The 17,741-nt window shown below is 47.0% G+C and overlaps 4 protein-coding genes across 4 annotated transcripts; 1 reads left to right on the top strand and 3 right to left on the bottom strand.

The window, feature by feature from the left end:
* Positions 1–573: 573 nt before the first annotated feature.
* On the bottom strand, positions 574–2,457 carry FIESC28_02452 (uncharacterized protein; the record flags this gene model as incomplete). The annotated part of the gene is made up of 1 exon (XM_031156601.1): positions 574–2,457. The coding sequence occupies one exon, from the start codon at positions 2,455–2,457 to the stop codon at positions 574–576; it is 1,884 nt and encodes a 627-aa protein (XP_031019270.1).
* Positions 2,458–4,015: 1,558 nt separating this feature from the next.
* Positions 4,016–5,785, bottom strand: FIESC28_02451 (uncharacterized protein; the record flags this gene model as incomplete). Its single annotated transcript, XM_031156600.1, has 3 exons — positions 4,016–4,663; positions 4,712–4,929; positions 4,975–5,785. 3 exons carry the CDS (start codon positions 5,783–5,785, stop codon positions 4,016–4,018), a joined length of 1,677 nt encoding a protein of 558 aa, XP_031019269.1.
* A 1,067-nt stretch (positions 5,786–6,852) lies between these two features.
* Positions 6,853–11,585, bottom strand: FIESC28_02450 (uncharacterized protein; the record flags this gene model as incomplete). Its single annotated transcript, XM_031156599.1, has 4 exons — positions 6,853–6,895; positions 7,005–9,343; positions 9,395–11,117; positions 11,170–11,585. 4 exons carry the CDS (start codon positions 11,583–11,585, stop codon positions 6,853–6,855), a joined length of 4,521 nt encoding a protein of 1,506 aa, XP_031019268.1.
* A 2,180-nt stretch (positions 11,586–13,765) lies between these two features.
* On the top strand, positions 13,766–16,915 carry FIESC28_02449 (uncharacterized protein; the record flags this gene model as incomplete). The annotated part of the gene is made up of 9 exons (XM_031156598.1): positions 13,766–14,115; positions 14,165–14,390; positions 14,456–14,515; positions 14,571–14,816; positions 14,914–15,142; positions 15,318–15,471; positions 15,523–15,543; positions 15,842–16,693; positions 16,744–16,915. The coding sequence occupies 9 exons, from the start codon at positions 13,766–13,768 to the stop codon at positions 16,913–16,915; spliced, it is 2,310 nt and encodes a 769-aa protein (XP_031019267.1).
* Positions 16,916–17,741: the final 826 nt, after the last annotated feature.

Raw genomic sequence — 17,741 nt, 5'->3', positions numbered from 1 at the left:
TCGGCTTTCACATGCACGCCCAGTGTATCAGTTCATGGCGAGTTCATGTAACATGGAAGAGTGCCGATATTGCCGGAAGTTATGTAACTAGGAGTAGCCTTTGAGTTCACCGACCATGTGCCACCGCAAGTAGGACTTGCTTCTTTGAGTCTTTATCGTACAAGATATCATCAGGTTACTACTATTCAACAAGGTTCTCGATCAGCAACATTGGCTGTGTTATTTTTTAAGTACGCCTGTGCGCGTAGCTTCCATGGATCTTTTGTCCTCAGTACTTCAACAGTGTGTCGGGGGACTGGATCTTATCAATCAGTCGAGCATCACATGTCGCGTCAATTGAGCCTAACCCATGTTAATGCTGGATCAACAAATGCCTCAAGCAGCAGCTTACAAAAGGTCATGTTGTCAGCTCACGGCGTGATTAGGTAACAAAATCTGTTGAACAGTTGTCAAGAGAGCCAGGGTTTACTGACGCCGACGTTGAATCAAACATGCAAGCTCATACACATCAAATTCTCACTATACTAGCTATTAACATATTACTACTATCGATCTCATCATAAGCCGACTCGCTCATCCCCAATTAAACTGCTTCATCTTCTCCTCACTATAATCCTCAAACCTGTCCCCATCAAACCTATAAATCGTCGCATCTTTCGCCATCATAGTCTGCGCCATACAATCAACCTTCGAAACCTTCCCCTCAGCATACCATTTTCTCAACAGCATCAGCAGTCTATCATCAGCCTCCCTCATCTCAGGCGTATTAATCCAAGTCTTATCTCCAAAAAGGCTGGCTTCATCGCCGGGGTAAGGGACAATGTTCATAGCTGCAACGACTTCTTTCTTATCATCTCGTGCTACCATGAGACGAGTGTCATGATCTAAAGTCTGGCTTCCATCGGGGTGGATGACTGGAAAAGGACCCTCATCTGAGATCTCGCAGTTGGGAAAGTTGTTGGTGAGAAACCTTTGTGCCATCTTGTAGGAGACCATTATCAGTTGTGCTCGTAGTTCGTCTGGTGATCTGGTCTTGGCCTGTTCGGCCACGTATTTCTTGACGGCTTGGAATTGACTCTCGGAACCCATGAGATCGTGTTTTGGGAGGAGTGAAAGCTTGAGGTTGAAGTCTCTTGCTAGACTCTCGTCCAGAATGGGGTCTTGGGCTGCTGACTCGCTTTGTATGGCCAGATCATGAGGACCAGGAAGTGCTCTGACTTGCGGGAACAGACTTGTTGGATCGCCAACGAATTTGAAGACTGTTTCGTCGGTACCCATGTAAACACGAATGGTGCAACGATCCAAAACTCCCTTGGCATGTAGGCCGGTCGCATACTCCATTACAGCCTTTTCGCCAGCTCGCATTATTGAACTCTTGATATAGTCTCCAACCTTTGGCCAAACGACAGATTTGCTGATTCCAATGATCAAAGCAATCCTGACAATACCACCAGGGTCTTTCGCCGGATCAGCCTTTCGTACCAGTGTGACTGACTCAGACTCTTCCTCCGCCTGGCCGGGAAATGGTGGTGGCGTCGCAGTGAATGGGATCTCCTCAACTCTCTCAACCATGTTCTCATAAACCCTCGTAACAAGAATTCTCGTTGGTTCATGATACATCTTTCCATTAGGAAGCTTAAAAGGCAACTGGCCTTCATCCCAGACTGTACTTCCCTCAAAGTTATTCGTGGCGGCTCGAACAGTCTGTCGGAACCAACACGGCGCAAAAAGACCTCGAAATGCATTCGGCGCCTTCTTGGTGTCTTTTCGCATACTCTCCAGCGTATCGATCAACAATTGTGGCCACACCTCGTTGCAGGCATTGATAGTCGGCGGTTTGGGTGAAGCGTCGAAACGGCACGTTATGAGATCGGCGCCGATGAAAATGTTGATCAGTGCATGTTTGAGGTTTACGCCTTCGGCTCTCATGAGAGTGAGTCTTTCCAGCATAGTATGTTTTGCACCGGCTAGTTCGCCGCTGTCGAGTTCGCTTCCTGGAACTAGCCAAGGTTTTTGGTCGTCAGTGGGTTTTTGAAGGGGCTTTGCTATCACCAAAGCTATAGAGTGAACGATGCCAGTGAACGACGCGTCCATGACCATAAAGGCTTTTGTGGGAACCTTGCATTTGTCGTTTTCCGAACAAGCGCCTGCGTCCATACAAATATGTAAATCCCCCATGTCTTCAATTGTCCCATTGCCCGAGCATTCAGGATATCTTGTTGCCAGATATGCGCGAGCACCAATGAACATGAGTTCTTGATATAGCGAAGGCAGTTCATTGTGTTGTCCAGATTCAATCAATTGCTGTTCCTTTGCGCAGATCCAATAGGACCATCCTAAATCTTTCTCCCATGTTACTTCAGGTCTTGTGACATTTTCTGGGTCGACATTCTGTTGTTTGGCTGGTCGAGGGGCACGTGGGTCGTCGCCGACTGGGGTTGACGAGCTGCAACCCATGATAAGAATAACGAATGAACAATGTGAGAATAACTTGATAGAGCTGATCTGATGGGGACAATAGAGAGCCTTTTATCTTCCAAGTTAACAGCTCATGACTGGAGCTCTGACCGGGTGACTCACTTCACTGTTAGCTCTTACCTGCTTAAAATGGCAACGTAGCTTTTGCAACGTGCAACCAACAGTCAGCCCTAGCCGAGAAAATTCGTATCAAACGAGAGTGGCATTATGGACCCTGGATTAACTAGGCAATTCGTCCGTCCAACGAAAGGTCATCTGATATGGCATTAAGTCACTCATCACTGAGAATAGGAAAACTTCAGTCTTTCAGAAGAAAATGTCAAGTCGAACAACGGGTCCAGAAACATGGAACTGCGCAGTCAACTGCTGAACAAGGCAATAGAACGGATATACGTAGCGTGGTGAGCAAGGTGACTTAGCGAGCCACTGAGAGCCTTGTATCTTATCTTGTCTTATCGAGCGATAAGACCATCTCCAGATCACCGCGAGAGCTGTACCAAAACAGCGGAACCACCACTGACTGCAAGACCATTTTCTTTCCTCCTTCACGCGATGAGAGCTCGTTTAGTTGACTACAAACTGCCCTCACATATCTAGAAAATTGCAACTCACGCTACTGCTTTTTCTACTACTATAAATAATGTTCACGGCCATGATTTATGTCAATCAATCTGCTGTGCTCTATCTACAGGGTAGCCAATCTTCAAATTTTTATGTTCTGTACGCTAACGCGCTTGTTACGCGACGACGCGTCGAACTCAGAGGAAATACCCATGCACAACCATGGCGCGCTGCGTGCTTGCCACTTAGATTTCTATTGATACGTGTTACTCACCAGACTCCCACGATCTCCAGTGATTTTCGACATTAAAATATCCCATGAGCTCGTCACGGTCAGGAAATATCGCCAAGGATGAGACGGAATTGAAGCGGCCCCAGCGGTAAGGCTAACTCTGTCTGGCCAAAGCTCTCGGCGATAGCCCGGTCTGTTGAAACTCAAAAAGCACGAGGGACCTTTTTAGGATGTGGTTGAGCCGTGCTGTCCCTGCAAACTGTATCACGAATGACAGGACGGTGTCTCCACCGACGGGGTCTAGGCTCAAGATTAACAACCAGCACATGGTCAAGCATCCCAGTGAAGAGCATTGACCTTTGCTAAAAAGTCTGGCGATCGGCTGACTGGAGAAAGAGATTGATAAGATCACAGAGTAAAGAGTTTACCGACTGATATTGGGAAGATGAAAGCACTAGATGCATGATGGTACTTTATGAATGTGATACACGGAATGGCTGAAAGTGGTACAGTACTAATTGATCTATATTTTGTTAAATCATATCGCTAAAGTCCGTCGGCCGACATGTCTCTTGCCGGTGCCAAGAGTTAACCACCCAACCAACAACAAACGAATTTTTAAGCGAGATGGAAATGTCAAAGTGACCAAAAAAGATGCGCATTTACGATTTTTCTTTCGAGAGATGTCATTATATGATATATTAAGAAAAAGAAGATATTGACAACTCTGGTCGCGACCTCCAACTAGAAGGCATAACACATATCCGTAATGGGAACCTCAACATGGTACAAGTTACCCTTAGCCCATCTCGTAGCAAATCCATCAAGATCAAACACAAAGTCAGACTTGAGCGACATACCGCATTCACCAGGAGGAGTATGCACAGATCCTCCCACACCATCATTAGAAGCATGACCCTCCTGAACAGCACTCAAGCTGAACTTGTTCAAGATACCGGGTGTAGCTGTGAGTCCACTGCTAAGATCGACAAGACCTCCGAGTAGTTTGAATGTAAGTTGAACAGTAACCGAAGCACGTGCGTTCAAGCCTACTTCTACACTCTCGCTGATGTTGGCGTAGGAAGTGTATTGTGGTTCCCAGCCTGTAGCGCTGTTCTTGCTGCCGTCTAGAGCGTCGAGGTGAACGTTTCCTGCAGGGATGGAAATTCCTGCGCCGACGTGGGCGGATACTGCAGCTGAGGTATCGACATCTACGCCTACGGCGAAGCCAATTCCGGGACCGAGGGAGAGAATGCCTGGGACTTCGACAACGGTGAAGGAGAGGGTATCGGGGTCGTAGAGGATGGAGCGGGACCAAGCGGCTGCTACGTCAGCGGACAGAGCGACGTCGGCGTTGAAACGGGTGTCAAGATCGAAGTAGAGATGTTCCATCTATCTATGTTAGTAGGGTCGGAAATGGTGATGATAATGATGAATTACCTTGAACTTCCAGAAGTTATACTTGGCGCGGCCGGAGAAAGAGACAGTGGATGAGAACTCTGCTTGCTCAGCTCTGATGTTGACAAAAGGCTCTTCAGCGAACAAAACAGTGTCCTTCTCGAGACCAGTGCCGAAATCGAGGGAAAGACTGGGGTTCAAATTGAGGCGCTTTCGCAGTTTGGTGGCGGGGATTGAGTTGAAGGACATTTCGCATGTTTCTGTGAAAGGTCAGTGTTGTTCATCATTGCGAGTGAGATACATACCAGCGATGTCTTCCAACTTCTGTTCCGAAGCATGGCAAGTAATTGACTTCTGTCCCTTATCCGCCGTGACGCGATCGACGAGATAGAATGCTTGACCATTGGCAGCCTTGCAGTTGCCCATGTTGCCAGTGATGAGAATGAAGGTATCGAGCCATGATTTGACTGCATTGTTGAAAGCATCGGACTTGCCGAACTTAACCTCAATAGAGTCGGACGAGCAGTCTACTGAGGTGATGGCATCAATGTAGTCAAGCACAACAGCTGGGTGGTTCATGACGAGATCCATATCGATGGAACCCTTAGGACCATTCTTGACGGTGGTGTTCTTTGGTGCGTTGAAGGCAGAAAAGGTTCCGTTCGAGGGCTTGTTAGCTTCCTTGTGAGGCTTACCCTTCTTGTCAACAGTCGCCTCCTCATCGTCGTCAAAGTCACCGTAGGACATGACAATCTTCTTCTTAGGAACTGCATTCTCAGGGTTACTGCAGTCAACCTTCTTGGGAGTCTTGGGAATGAAAGTAGCGGTAGTATTGTGGGCAGCCGTAGAGGACGCGTGGATGGTAGTCTGAGAAGACTTGGAACGAGTGGAGGTAGGCTTAGCCTTGACAGACTCTATCTTTTGAGCAGCAGCAGCGATCTTAGTAGCGACAGTCTTGACCGTAGTCGACGCCGTCTGAGGAGGCATCTCAACAACAATGTACTTAACAGTGCAACCACATGATTCGTCAATAGAAGTACGGATCTCAGGTGCAGCAGAAACAGTAAGGCAAAGCAGCCAAAGGCTGAAAAGAATGGACGAGAACGAGGTCCTCATGATGAGAAATGAATGAATGAATGACTGGATGATTAGGAGTGAAGAGCACAACTTCTTGACAGCGACATCTTGAAGATATATCAGCTTCAAAGTCAGTGGATACGAAATAGAGTTCATCAAAACGGTGACTTGGCTACCAATCAATCCATAATGTCAGGTATAGCATAATTCTCAAGTCTATAACGAGGACGCCCTATAGGGGGCCGCATCTTGAGATGTCATAAATCTTGGGACTTGCAGCTGGAGTGACAGAAATACTCAGCCAGCTCCCCCCGCATTAACATGGTTTAAGCGGGTGATTGAATCTGTCATCTGCCAAGTCATTCTACACCCCTCAGCCACTTGGGACCCTTAAACCTGTCAAGACGGGCCACGGCAAAACCGACCATCCAATAAGGAAAAGCGTGGAACGGTGGTAAAGTGGTGGGAATAAGTCGTCAGGTGGGTGGTTGCAGTGCAGGGGTGGTAGACCTTCCTAGTTGGTGTTAGCGGGTCTTGGTTCGATATCAGCTCTGCTCTTTGCAGACTAGACGATATTGACAGATAACGCGACGTTTGAGATCCATGTGAAAATGGTACTGTGATGAAGGGCTTGGCAGGGGAAATCACACGCTTTTATCGCGGGTTCCGTTGCACGTGGGTTTAAGAGCTTGATGTAATGTTCGGCAGTTGCGATTCTGAGGGAGGGATAAATAGCTCATCTGATAACTCACTTCTTGTGTCATGTCACTGGGGTTCTCTCTAGGTTAATTCGATGTTATATGTACCTGCCTCATCGATGGAAGGTTGCAATATGGTGGTGTTATCCAGAATTAGGACCAATAGACACAAGAGTGTAGAAGAGCTTCCGGTTTTGTCTTGGTCTCTTTCATGTGGACTTTCAGTCAACTGAGTAGCTTCAGATCCTATTAACTCATATCGGTTTGGTCACTGGCTTGGTCGAGCATAAGGTGGCTTCAGTGATCCCATTCCGTCTCGGTACACTTGGAGAGGATTATCCACCGGTGATTGCAATCCCGTGAGTCTCTACCGTAAGGTTGAAACAGGTTTGAGCTATTATTAACCTGTCATCCACCCATAACATCCTGTCTTCGTTGTAATGCCACCTTCCTGTAGTACCGTCAGGTAGAAAACAAATGAAACCAAAAGAGCAACCACCACAAAAGCAGCATAGCCACCGTAGCTTTACAGTAAGCATTCAGTATTGAAATAAAAAAACAGGACCCCTCTATCCGTTGTAGGTATCACTACCGTCGATCCGGAGATCTCAAAACGATATGTTTCGTCATAGGATTGATGACCTATCGGACGAATTGCCGGAGGAAGCCAGAAGACCTTGGTGTTATTCCATAGAATCCAAGACATGTCGTTACTAAGGCCAAGTCCGACGCGATTGCACTCATCCAGGCATGTATCCCTCTTCTGTATATCAAGCTGAATATCGCCAATGTTGGTCGATACTAGATCAGATCCAGCCGTAAAATCGAAGCGTGTGGGTTTCTTAACCATCTCCACGTCCGTCAGTATCTGCCCAGTGGAGACTTTACTTAATGTCAGTTTGTGGTATAGTCCCGACCAGATACATGTCGTGTAACTACTGTCGAAATTGACACGATCAACCTCCCATCCAAGAGTAAAGTCATGTCTCACTTCTTTCGTTTTCATATCGATGATTTGGATACCATTTTCTGTGTCAGAAACATTCGTGAGTAACACAACGAGGCCTAAGCTCGGGCAAATATCCACAATCTTCTCGATCATTCCCCATGGCTTAATTATTTCAACCATGTCGGCCTTTTCGATGTCGAAGACATAGAGTAGACTCCCTTGATCATGCACCCAATCAGGCTTACTGGACTCGTGGGATAGTATAGTAAGGAATTTTGAATCAGAGGAAAACATGAGGTCGTGAGTTTTGTCAGGGGTTTGGATGGTATGCATAGTGACATGTGTATCAAGCTTTGAGATGCGTGTTGTGTCACGATAGGCCACAGCAATGAGGAAGCCGTCGGGGGAAATAGCTATGCCCGGACAGCTAGTAGTAGTGTATGAGAAAGGGCCTGTGGCAATTCCCGAACAAGCCTCGACAGATGTTCGGAAGCTGCTGAACACCTGACCGCGATATTCAAGGAATTCGTCTCCTGTCGACAAAGAGGTCGCCCATACGCTCTCTGTTAGAAGTTGATAGCGTTGAAGATTTGGCGAAAAAGATGACCGCTCTTCCAACCTTTGACCGCGATGGTTGATGGCAAGGTGAAATATGCTGTCTCCCGTCTTGATGTCCCAAATCCTTACTTTTGATTTGTAAATTGCAGCCACGAGGGTTTTGTCGTTAGATAGTATCAGTTCCTCGAATTCCCAATCAGAATCGTCTGCGATGCTGGGCCGCTCGTTCGGCGTGTACGATACCACGCTAACAGTATTGGTCTCGACCAGGGAACATGCCATCTTATAACTGGGGGAGATTCCAATGAAGCCACTTGAAGTGAACGGTACGAATCGAGTTAGGCATTGCCCTGTCTCGATGTTCCACGTCCTGATTTCATTTTCATCATCGCTTGACCCAAGTACCGTGCCTTCTTCCAAGAACCCAGTAGTCACAACGCGACATTTGTGACCATCAAATTTCTGACCTAGATCTCCCGATGGCAGCGCCCGAATCTGAATCCGTGTCTCTAATTCCGGAGGACTGAAAGCCACCATCATGGAATGATCAGCACAAAGCATAACTGAAATTGAGTAAAGGTGGTCAACACCAGTGCTTAACTCAGGTATTGCATTGTTGCTATAATGTTTGATGCAGGCGCCAGACGCAATATCCCAGACCAAGATTTCATTATGGCTCACATTTGAATACAGAGCCAGATGTTTTGAGTCCGTGGAGAACACAAAGAGGGTTATGTTACTGAATTTATGAGCATCATACTCCAGTCTCGAGTCATCGAGACTTAGTCTTTCTGGAGCGCTACCCGATTTCAATTTGAGGAGAACAACACGATTGGAAGTATCCATGAAGGCACAATATCGGGCGCATTGTGAGAAGCATGGCTCGTGTCGTAGGTCTGCGAGCAACGCGTATTGTCCAACCATCTCCGCCGATTCTCCCTGCCATAAGTACATATTGTGCTGATTCTTTAAGTATATCCATAACGGCTCAGTGGCTATGGCAATGGTTGGATGGATAACCAATGGCACATCCTCGATCCACGTCTCACGGATACACTCACTAGTATCGAGGCGCCAGACTCTCATATTACCATCCTCCGACAAGGATACCATATATATGCTGTCAGGGGAAAATGCAGCGGCGATTATTGGAGCCTCGTGTCCCTCCAAAACATTTTGGTGACGGTCCCATTCGCTTAGGGAATCTGGAAGTTGCGATATCCATTCAGGTGTACTGTTGGCAAAGATAGGCTGCATTGGACTTGTAGATGGGACAGTGTAACGTAGTGAGGAGTAGAGCTGAAGAGGGTATTGGTCGATAATGGTGAAGTTGATACGAAGAAAGCGACGAAGATCCTTGAGTAGTTCACATAGCCTGGGGCATTCGTTTTCCTGCACTGCCGTTAGTTGAGATATCCTGGGAGTGGAAGTCGTTTTTATTACCCTCTCCATGGCTTGCAATCCTTGAATCATGACATAAATCTCCGAAAGACGGTCTATAAAGCTCAGACACTCGAGAAGATGTAGCAGGTGGTGCTCAAGAAATGGCAGTATATCTTCCGATCTGATAATTAGATCCGGAGCCTTTGTGAGATGAGTGACCCAATAGCGACAAGCATACTCCAAGTCTGGAGAGATGCAAGAAGATACACGGCGCGCTGTCACTTCTGAACGTGCAATTCCTGGCGCCACGAGACCGCATATATCTTCTTTCAGTGAGGATTTGAGAATACGAAGGCAGCCGGCAGAAATTCGACCATGGCTTTGCTTCTCGTCTACCCAGAATCTGTTTATTCCCTCCTTCTCCGGGTCTAGCAAGAAGTCTCGGAAAGACAGATGAAACAGCCGTATTGGTGATTCTGCTGTTTCGGGGTAATGCAGCACTGAGCGAAGAACCTCCAACCGGTGGTAAATACTTCTTTGGGGCACATCGATGAGTTTTGACAGAGCAGCAACTGTTAAAGGGGCTTCGAGAAGTATGATAGTGCCCACAACCTGTTGGAAGTTGTCAATGACGTCCTTCTCTTCTCGCTTTGAAAGGCCTCCCAATTGCTGCTCAAGCGACGGTAGATAAGTGGCATCCATTTTTGACTCCTGGCTCTTGGTGTCAAAGGTCAGCACCTTCTGCAATTGGACCTCGGGGTCTGCGCTCATCCATTGCCGGATGAATCGACACACGGTTGCAGCGAAAATAAAGAGCGGCACGGCTTTCTGAACAAGAACGGCTGTCCTCTCGGGGCCTGGCCACGTGTCTGGCAGACGGAACTCCTCCTCAGCCATGAGATTATAGTCTTGCCGTATTCTGTTTAATTCCTCTGTGAAGAACGTACGAATGTCGCGCTCGATAATGTCGTTGGGGATCTCGTGAAGAACAAAGTCTTGGTAGGTGCCAAGCACAGCACGGAAACCCAGTCGAATATGCAGTTCCGGCCGACTCGTAATGAATACCTTGATTGTCACATTCGAGACATCCTTAATACGAGTAAAGATCCTGATAAGTCGCTTAATTCCCCCGTCCCCCTCGCATTCGTCCAGAGCATCAATGACAATTGCGATAGTTTCCCTTTTGGCTGGCTGTAACCCCATGATAGGTTGCAGTATCAATTTATCGAACTGCTCCTCAGCCACCTTGGACATGAGGGAAGGATCGCGGTCAACAGCTGCCTTGATACTTGATGCAAGACCGTGGTGGCGAATGGCTAATTGGAAGGCGATGGTGGTATAGAAGCAAGAAAGATTGCCGCAATCGCCACCACCTCTCTTGAAGAAGAAGCTTGCCCCAAGGTGATTTTGGCCATCCCATCTTTTGGCCATCGTACGAGCAATAGTTGACTTGCCAGTACCAGCCATTCCCTGCAACCAAAAGATAGTCTCAGTGTTGGTATTCTTGAGCCACTCATCAATATCGCCCAAGAGCTCCGAACGAGTGGTCTTAAGGCAGATGTTGTTCTCTTCTTCGGCCTGCGAATCGTGGGCCGCGCCAGCTACCACTGGAAGTTGAGCCATGATCTGGCTGATGTCGACTTTATCCAACTTTGTGACAACACCTGTCAAGTCGGATCCTGCCTTGTCCAGTTTGACGTGGGATTTGTCGAGTTTAGAATGAGCATCATTCATTTGAGACTCTGCATTGTTTAACTTGTCATCTACGTTAAGCAGAAGGCCACTGTACATGTTAGTAGATGGTATATAGGTGAATCAAATGGGAGTTTTCTTACGTTTGGTCAACCTGAAGTAGGTGCGAGAGTGAGATTGAACTTCTGTTGAGACGACCAACAATGCGATGAACTTCCCCACTTTGAAATGGCCATTTCAGCGACCTGAAGCCTCGTCGCCAGAGACTATGTTTGGAGGAAGGTTGAAGTTTCCCGTTGACGTCTGATAAGATAGAAAGAGAATCTTCGATTCTAAGCAGAAGCTCTTGGGATGCTTCAAGTCTCGTGCCTTGGGGACTTTGAATGAGCTTTTGCACTTTTTGCGCCGTGTCACGCAGATTCTCCACCTCCTGTCGGAGCTCCTGGATCTCGACCTTGGCATTTTTGGCCTCTTTGGCGTACTCAGAGCAGACCTGTAATACTTTGACTGAAATGTCAACGACAGCAATGACGTTGGCAGCTACGCCGAGTGCTTCCATTGCTGGTCGGGCGGATTGCAAATGAGTGGAGGGAGCAGAGGGAGGAGAGCGGGGTAAAACTGAAGATGCAGATAAGCCAGGTTCTCAGACAGTAAGTTTCTTGTTGGTGCCTAGAACATTCTGCATGCAGATACTACAGCATGATTGGAGAAGACTGTAGCAGCCACGTGCGTACACAGTCATACTATTTATAACATGATATAGATGTGTTAAATACTAAGTACTTAAGTAGATAACTTTATAAGTTAGAATTTCACTAGTAGATGAATTTATAAATATAATAATTGATAGCAGAAAAGCTACTATATGTTCTTAAGGGGAGTTATCTTGTTAATAGCTGTACCCTTTAATTTACCTACGTAAGTAACTAAAGACAGGGCTGATAGAGCAAACATAACCTCAGCATCACACAGACTTCAGCAAGGGTTAAATAGATAGTGTGACCTATCTCTCCAGCAGGATGGATGTCGCTTATCCCTGTAGCTTAGCTATTGACTAACCTACAGTCGACATGCCTAGCCGGGCCAAGTAAAGCCCGGCGCCATGATGCATTTCCCTCCATCGTTCGTTCTTGAGACTGGCTCTGCTTCATAAATTCAAGTTTCTAAGAAAATTAAATTTGCCCGGAAGAAATTCCTTGCCTTCGTTGAGAAGCCACCTTCCTACAGTACCGTCCAGTAGAAAGTAAATGGAACCAGAAGAGCGACCACCACACAAGCAACATAGCTACCGTAGCTGCAAAGACAAACGCTATAGAGAACAGCGCTATTCCGTAGGAGAATTGTTGGAAACTCTCATCACTCCCAAATCTTTCCGTACCCAGAGCGACCTGCATAGCTGACAAGACCACCGTAATGTAGACGAAGACACCTAGAATCCAGCTGAAGTTGCTTTCGAAGAAAGTCGTATAGCGGATGGAGCCAGACATGTAGCCGTATACAAGGTTCTTGAGAGAAAAGCCGGCTAGTCCGAGACGATACAAGGTATTGAGACGAGAAAGGCGCAGTTCCCCATATCGATAGCGTCGGTTCATCGCATATAACGTTGTATCGTTCGAGTGTATGTTGAGGCCAGTGACGAATGCGACCCATTTATTCCAGCATATATCAGCTGGTAATAGGCCTGTTTCAATTGCGACGCGCAGGTCACTCTTATGTCTGACAAGCCAGACATAGGACACCAGGAAGCCAAAAGCGTTTTTATACAGTTCTGGATCCCCACATAATTCTTGTTCCCAGAAGTCGTAGTCTAGGAGGTATTCGGGCATAGGCTTGATGAAAATGGATTCATCATGCCATACTAGATGTTCATCTGGGTTCTCGGTCACAAAGATGGTTCGACGCAGTAATATTTGCCGATGAAGAGGCCTAGCTGGCTTTGGAAGGCCGGCAAGCCAGAGATAAGAATAGATCCTGTTCAGTCCAGGGGTTTTCAGGTCTAACTCGAGGTACGTGCGTTTGTCTTTCCCTGAATCAAGGAGCGAGGTGACTTGTATATCACAGGCATTCTTGGGAGAGATTGGGGGTTTCAATCGATGAGTCTAGAAGTATCAGTCAAGATGATTCCTTTCTGTAGCTCTTACCAACTGACCAAATTCTCCATTTGTCAAGGAAGCTGAATGCTGACGTTGGATTGTTTAAGAAACAATTTACTTTGATGTATTTTGGTATTTCATTCCTTTGTAGATGATCTGCTTACTCCGCCCACCTAAGAGGGGGCCCAGTTGCAGATTCCTAAATAACCGCGCGCTCCAAGCCGTCTTCCTGTTGGTCAAGTTGCATTACCCTTGTCATTAGGCTTTGTCGGCAGCTTGGCAGCGGCAGCGGCCGGCCCCCACGAAGCGACACTCTGGCCACTAAAATGTCGGCAACGCAACTGCTGGCTCGCCGCAAGGGCCTGACACAGGTCGATTGGCTATCAAGCAATTGCAACTCGTTCGTTGGTCGCGCAAATTACTGTTTCTGTAGATCCAGGGCCCAGTTCCAGTTTCAGGTCCAACTGAATACCCCTCACCCATCTTCTCATCTTTCTCACTCGCTCTCGCCAGCCGGACTTGAGTCTTTCTTGTACTTATAAGAATCCTTCTTTCCCTTTTATCTACGTCTTGTCATTTGTTCGCTGGTCTATCCCATCTCTATTTCAAGAGCTGAACAACAAGTTTATCTAACGCTGGCTAAAACATGGCTGCTAAGAACAAAGGTGCTGTCTTTCGTGTCTCGGGTTTACTGGCTAAGAAATCAGACGAAGCCGTGGAAATCGATCTCAGGAAAACCATCACTGAGAACCTGTCTGATGTGGAAGCAAAACTTCGTTTTACTGCGGGTATTGTGCCCTCTTGCAACGATGACGCGCGAAGAGTGGCACTGGTAGAATTTCACGATGGCGTTCCTAAGTTCTTGCATGCATTAATGGCCAATCCACTGGGAGATTGGCAAATCAAGACGAGCCATGGCGATATCAACTTTGACCGTCACTTCTTCGGGTTTACTCAGCTGTACACCCCGAATCCGAAGACACCTATCACCGCTGAGTAGGTCCAGACTCTTCAATATCTAGCGGTTGCTAATTTAGTTCGTCAGTATCATTGCGATAACCGGTCTCGATGGGCACGCATACGGATCATGGAGAGGAAAGGGCAACCTTGGAAGAATGTGGCTACGTGACTTTCTAGCTCAGGACTTGCCATGTTGCCGAACCATGATCTACGGATACAACTCTAAGTTGTCAAGCCATGGTGTCAGTAAGATCATGGACTATGGAAGGGAATTGGTGGAGGAATTAAAGAAAGTTCGAAGTTCAAAGGAGGTACGTGATACAAGAACGCTCCGCCTCGGCTGTTTGATCACCGCCCTAACAACATGGTGCTCCAGGCTAGACAACGACCGCTTTTTTTCATCGCCCACAGCTTTGGTGGAATCATTCTTGCCCATGTAAGTTATCCTAGCCTAACATGGAAGCGACTTTGAACACTAAACGTCGACACAGTGTCTCATCAAGGCAGCCCAGACGACCACAGACGACCACCCGACAATAGCCGCCCTTCACAAAGCCACGTACGGAATGCTTTTGTTTGGTATCCCGCACAAAGGGCTTGTCGTAGATGATATCCAAAAGATGCTAGGAGATGAAAACCATCCACGCAACTCACTCCTCCAGCAAATCAGCAAAGAGTCCGAACTACTAGCATCTCAACTGATAGACTTTAAAAACCTTATCCGTGATCGGAAGGTTGTAAGTTTCTATGAGACAGGCCAGACCAAGCAACTCACCTTTGTATGGCTACCTATCAAACAGATGAAATTTACGGATGACTGGCTAACTGTTCCAGAACAACGAAAAGAAACGTTGGGAGAGAGCGGGGAATTTTGTTACGGCGGTGGACGCCGACTCGGCCCTTCTTCAGCTACCGGACTTATTGGAAGAGAAGATTCCAATCGATGCTGATCATTCGATGATCGTCAAGTTTGACAACAATAATAGCAAGACGTACGTCAGTGCGCGGGATAAGCTGAGACAGTTCGAGAGAGACGCCCCAAGAGTGGTTGCGGCTCGCTTTGGTAAGTAGCTTGACATCACACAGTTGCAAAAATAGCTATTCCTCCAGGTTCGGAGTCTATCCCCTAGTAGCTCAGTTGTAAGGGCGTTTGGCTGTCAATGTTATATATCATCACACGATTGGATAGTTTGAAGATAAATGTTGAGCCAATCAATTTAGCTAACACATGTTCCAAGAACTGGTAACAAATGGACCGAAACCAACTATCATGATACCATTTCAACAGGATCTTAGTTTCGTGGGCCGAGAGCGCATCATCACAAATATCTTCGAGTGTCACGCGACAGACAACCACTGTCGAGTGACTCTCACTGGCCTAGGGGGTGTAGGGTGAGTATTGCTATGTGTCATCGAGTGAACCCCCGTGCTTATATCATCTAGGAAATCTCAAATTGCTATCGAGTATGCGTACAGACTTAGAGAATCCTCACCACAGACATGGGTTTTCTGGATACACGCGGCAAACACTTCACGAATTCAAAGCCATTGCCGATAAAGTGAATATACTTGGACGCGACAACCCGAAGGTTGGAATCCTCAAGCTTGTGCACAATTGGCTAACTGATGAGAGAAATGGTCAATGGCTCCTCATTCTCGACAACGCTGACGATGACGGGCCTTAATTCGATCCCGACAGACCACTTGAAGGTTTTCTCCCCCAGACGCCAAATGGGAAACTCTTAATTACCTCAAGGAACAGATCCGCAGCAACGAACCTTGTTGGGTCGCAGGGTCATAACCTTCAAGTGGAACCAATGGGTGAAGACGATGCCCTAACGTTACTTGATACAAGGGGGTTACTCGATGAGTCCAATCATGATGATGCAAAAACCCTTGTTGAGGCGCTAGAATACATACCCCTCGCAATCAACCACGCCGCCGCTTGTATCAAGGCAAGTGCCTTGATGACAATGGCAGACTACACCAGGCGATTCGAGGAGAGTGAAGCACATCTGGTGAATGTCCTAGGCAGGGAAATGTACAAGGATATTCGACGTGACAACAGCATACGTCATGCCGTTATTGCGACTTGGCAGATTTCTTTCGCCCAGATTCAGGAGACAGAACCACTCGCTGCAGACCTTCTCGCCCTGATGAGCATGTTCGATAAACAAGGCATTCCGTTATGTCTACTGCGGTTTCACCGCGACGAACAATACGATCTAGATAAACTTCTGACTATACTAGTGGACTTCTCTCTTGTGAGAATAGAGATTGGAAAACAGTCGGTAGGGATGCATGGGCTAGTCCAGCTTTCTATGAAGAAATGGCTCGAGGCAGACAGAGACACAACTCAACCAAGGCTACAGCCAAGAAGACTCCTAAATGCTGCCTCCGCCAGCGGAAACTATGCTACTGTTGCTGCACTTGCCCTCATGATTATGGCATACGTCTTCCCCTTTCCCAAGTTTGAGACTCGTGCAATTTGCAGCATGTACCTTCCTCACGCTTACGCCGTACTGAATAATTATGGCAATGGTCTTGCAAAGGGACGTGCTGCAAAAGCCAGCCTTTTGTATAATATTGCTACCTATCTCGACCGGGAAGGACGGTACGAGTTGGCTGAGCAGCGCGCATATGAAGTATTGACTCTGTGCAAAGCGGCTTTCGGTCCAGAAGATCTCCGTACGATGATGTCTATGAGCCTACTTGGGAGTACATACCATCACCAACATCGATGGGAAAAAGCAGAAGAATTTTTCTTGGATTCTTTGGAGATGCGGAAGAGAAATTTTGGAGAGGTACATGTCGATACCCTGGAGGCTTTCTCTGATCTTTCAAGTCTGTATTATAACCAAAGGAAATTTAATAAGGCGGAGGGTTTTGCATTGCAAGCCTTCGAGGCGGGGAGAAAGGCTTACGGTGAAGATCACCAATACACTCTAACAAAAGCAAAGGAATTGGGGTTAGTATATAAGACTCTGGGGCAATGGGAAAAGGCAGAGGAGCTTATGCTTCAATCTCTGGAAGGGTACAAGAAGCTCTTTGGTAGAAAGCATCCTAGAACGCTGGTGATAATGGTATCAATGGGCGCGATATATCTAGAGCAAGGAAGATCGAAGGAGGCAGAAGGACTTATGGAACAAGCGATGCAGTACATGAATGGCAACATACCAGTTGAGGATTGTTATCACACATTATTCGCTTTGAATGACTTGGTTACAATTTTTATACATCAGAAAAGGCTAGATGAGGCAGAAGAGCTTTGTACAGGAATACTGGAAGTTTGGACGACGATGTTGGGAGAAAAGCATCCCGAGACGCCCAAGGTTATGTGCACACTCGCTCGGATACATGCGAAACAAGGTCATTCAAAAAGGGGAGAGGATCTTTGAGCCAAGCTACTGTAGGTAGCGAAATGGTTGGGGAGGAACAATCGCAAGTTCTGGCATGTATAGATAACTTAGCAATATCACAGAGAGTCTGGGCCGATATGAAGAAGTAGAGAAATTCCGGGTTCAGTCACTAGAGGCGCGGAAAATAAAGTGCCAGGAGACGATCACCGAACGACACTAACATACAGGAATGATGTCGTTGTTCTGTTGGGTGGATGCGGTGAGACTGGGAGAGCGGTAGCTCCGTTGAGGGAATCTTTCGAA

Source organism: Fusarium coffeatum, assembly GCF_003316985.1.
Source record: "Fusarium coffeatum strain FIESC_28 chromosome Unknown BRIP53273_contig_54, whole genome shotgun sequence".
Classification (NCBI taxonomy): Eukaryota; Fungi; Ascomycota; class Sordariomycetes; order Hypocreales; family Nectriaceae; genus Fusarium; species Fusarium coffeatum.
The sequence above is the reverse complement of the archived record's forward strand: the minus strand, read 5'-3'. Positions and strand labels throughout refer to the sequence as shown.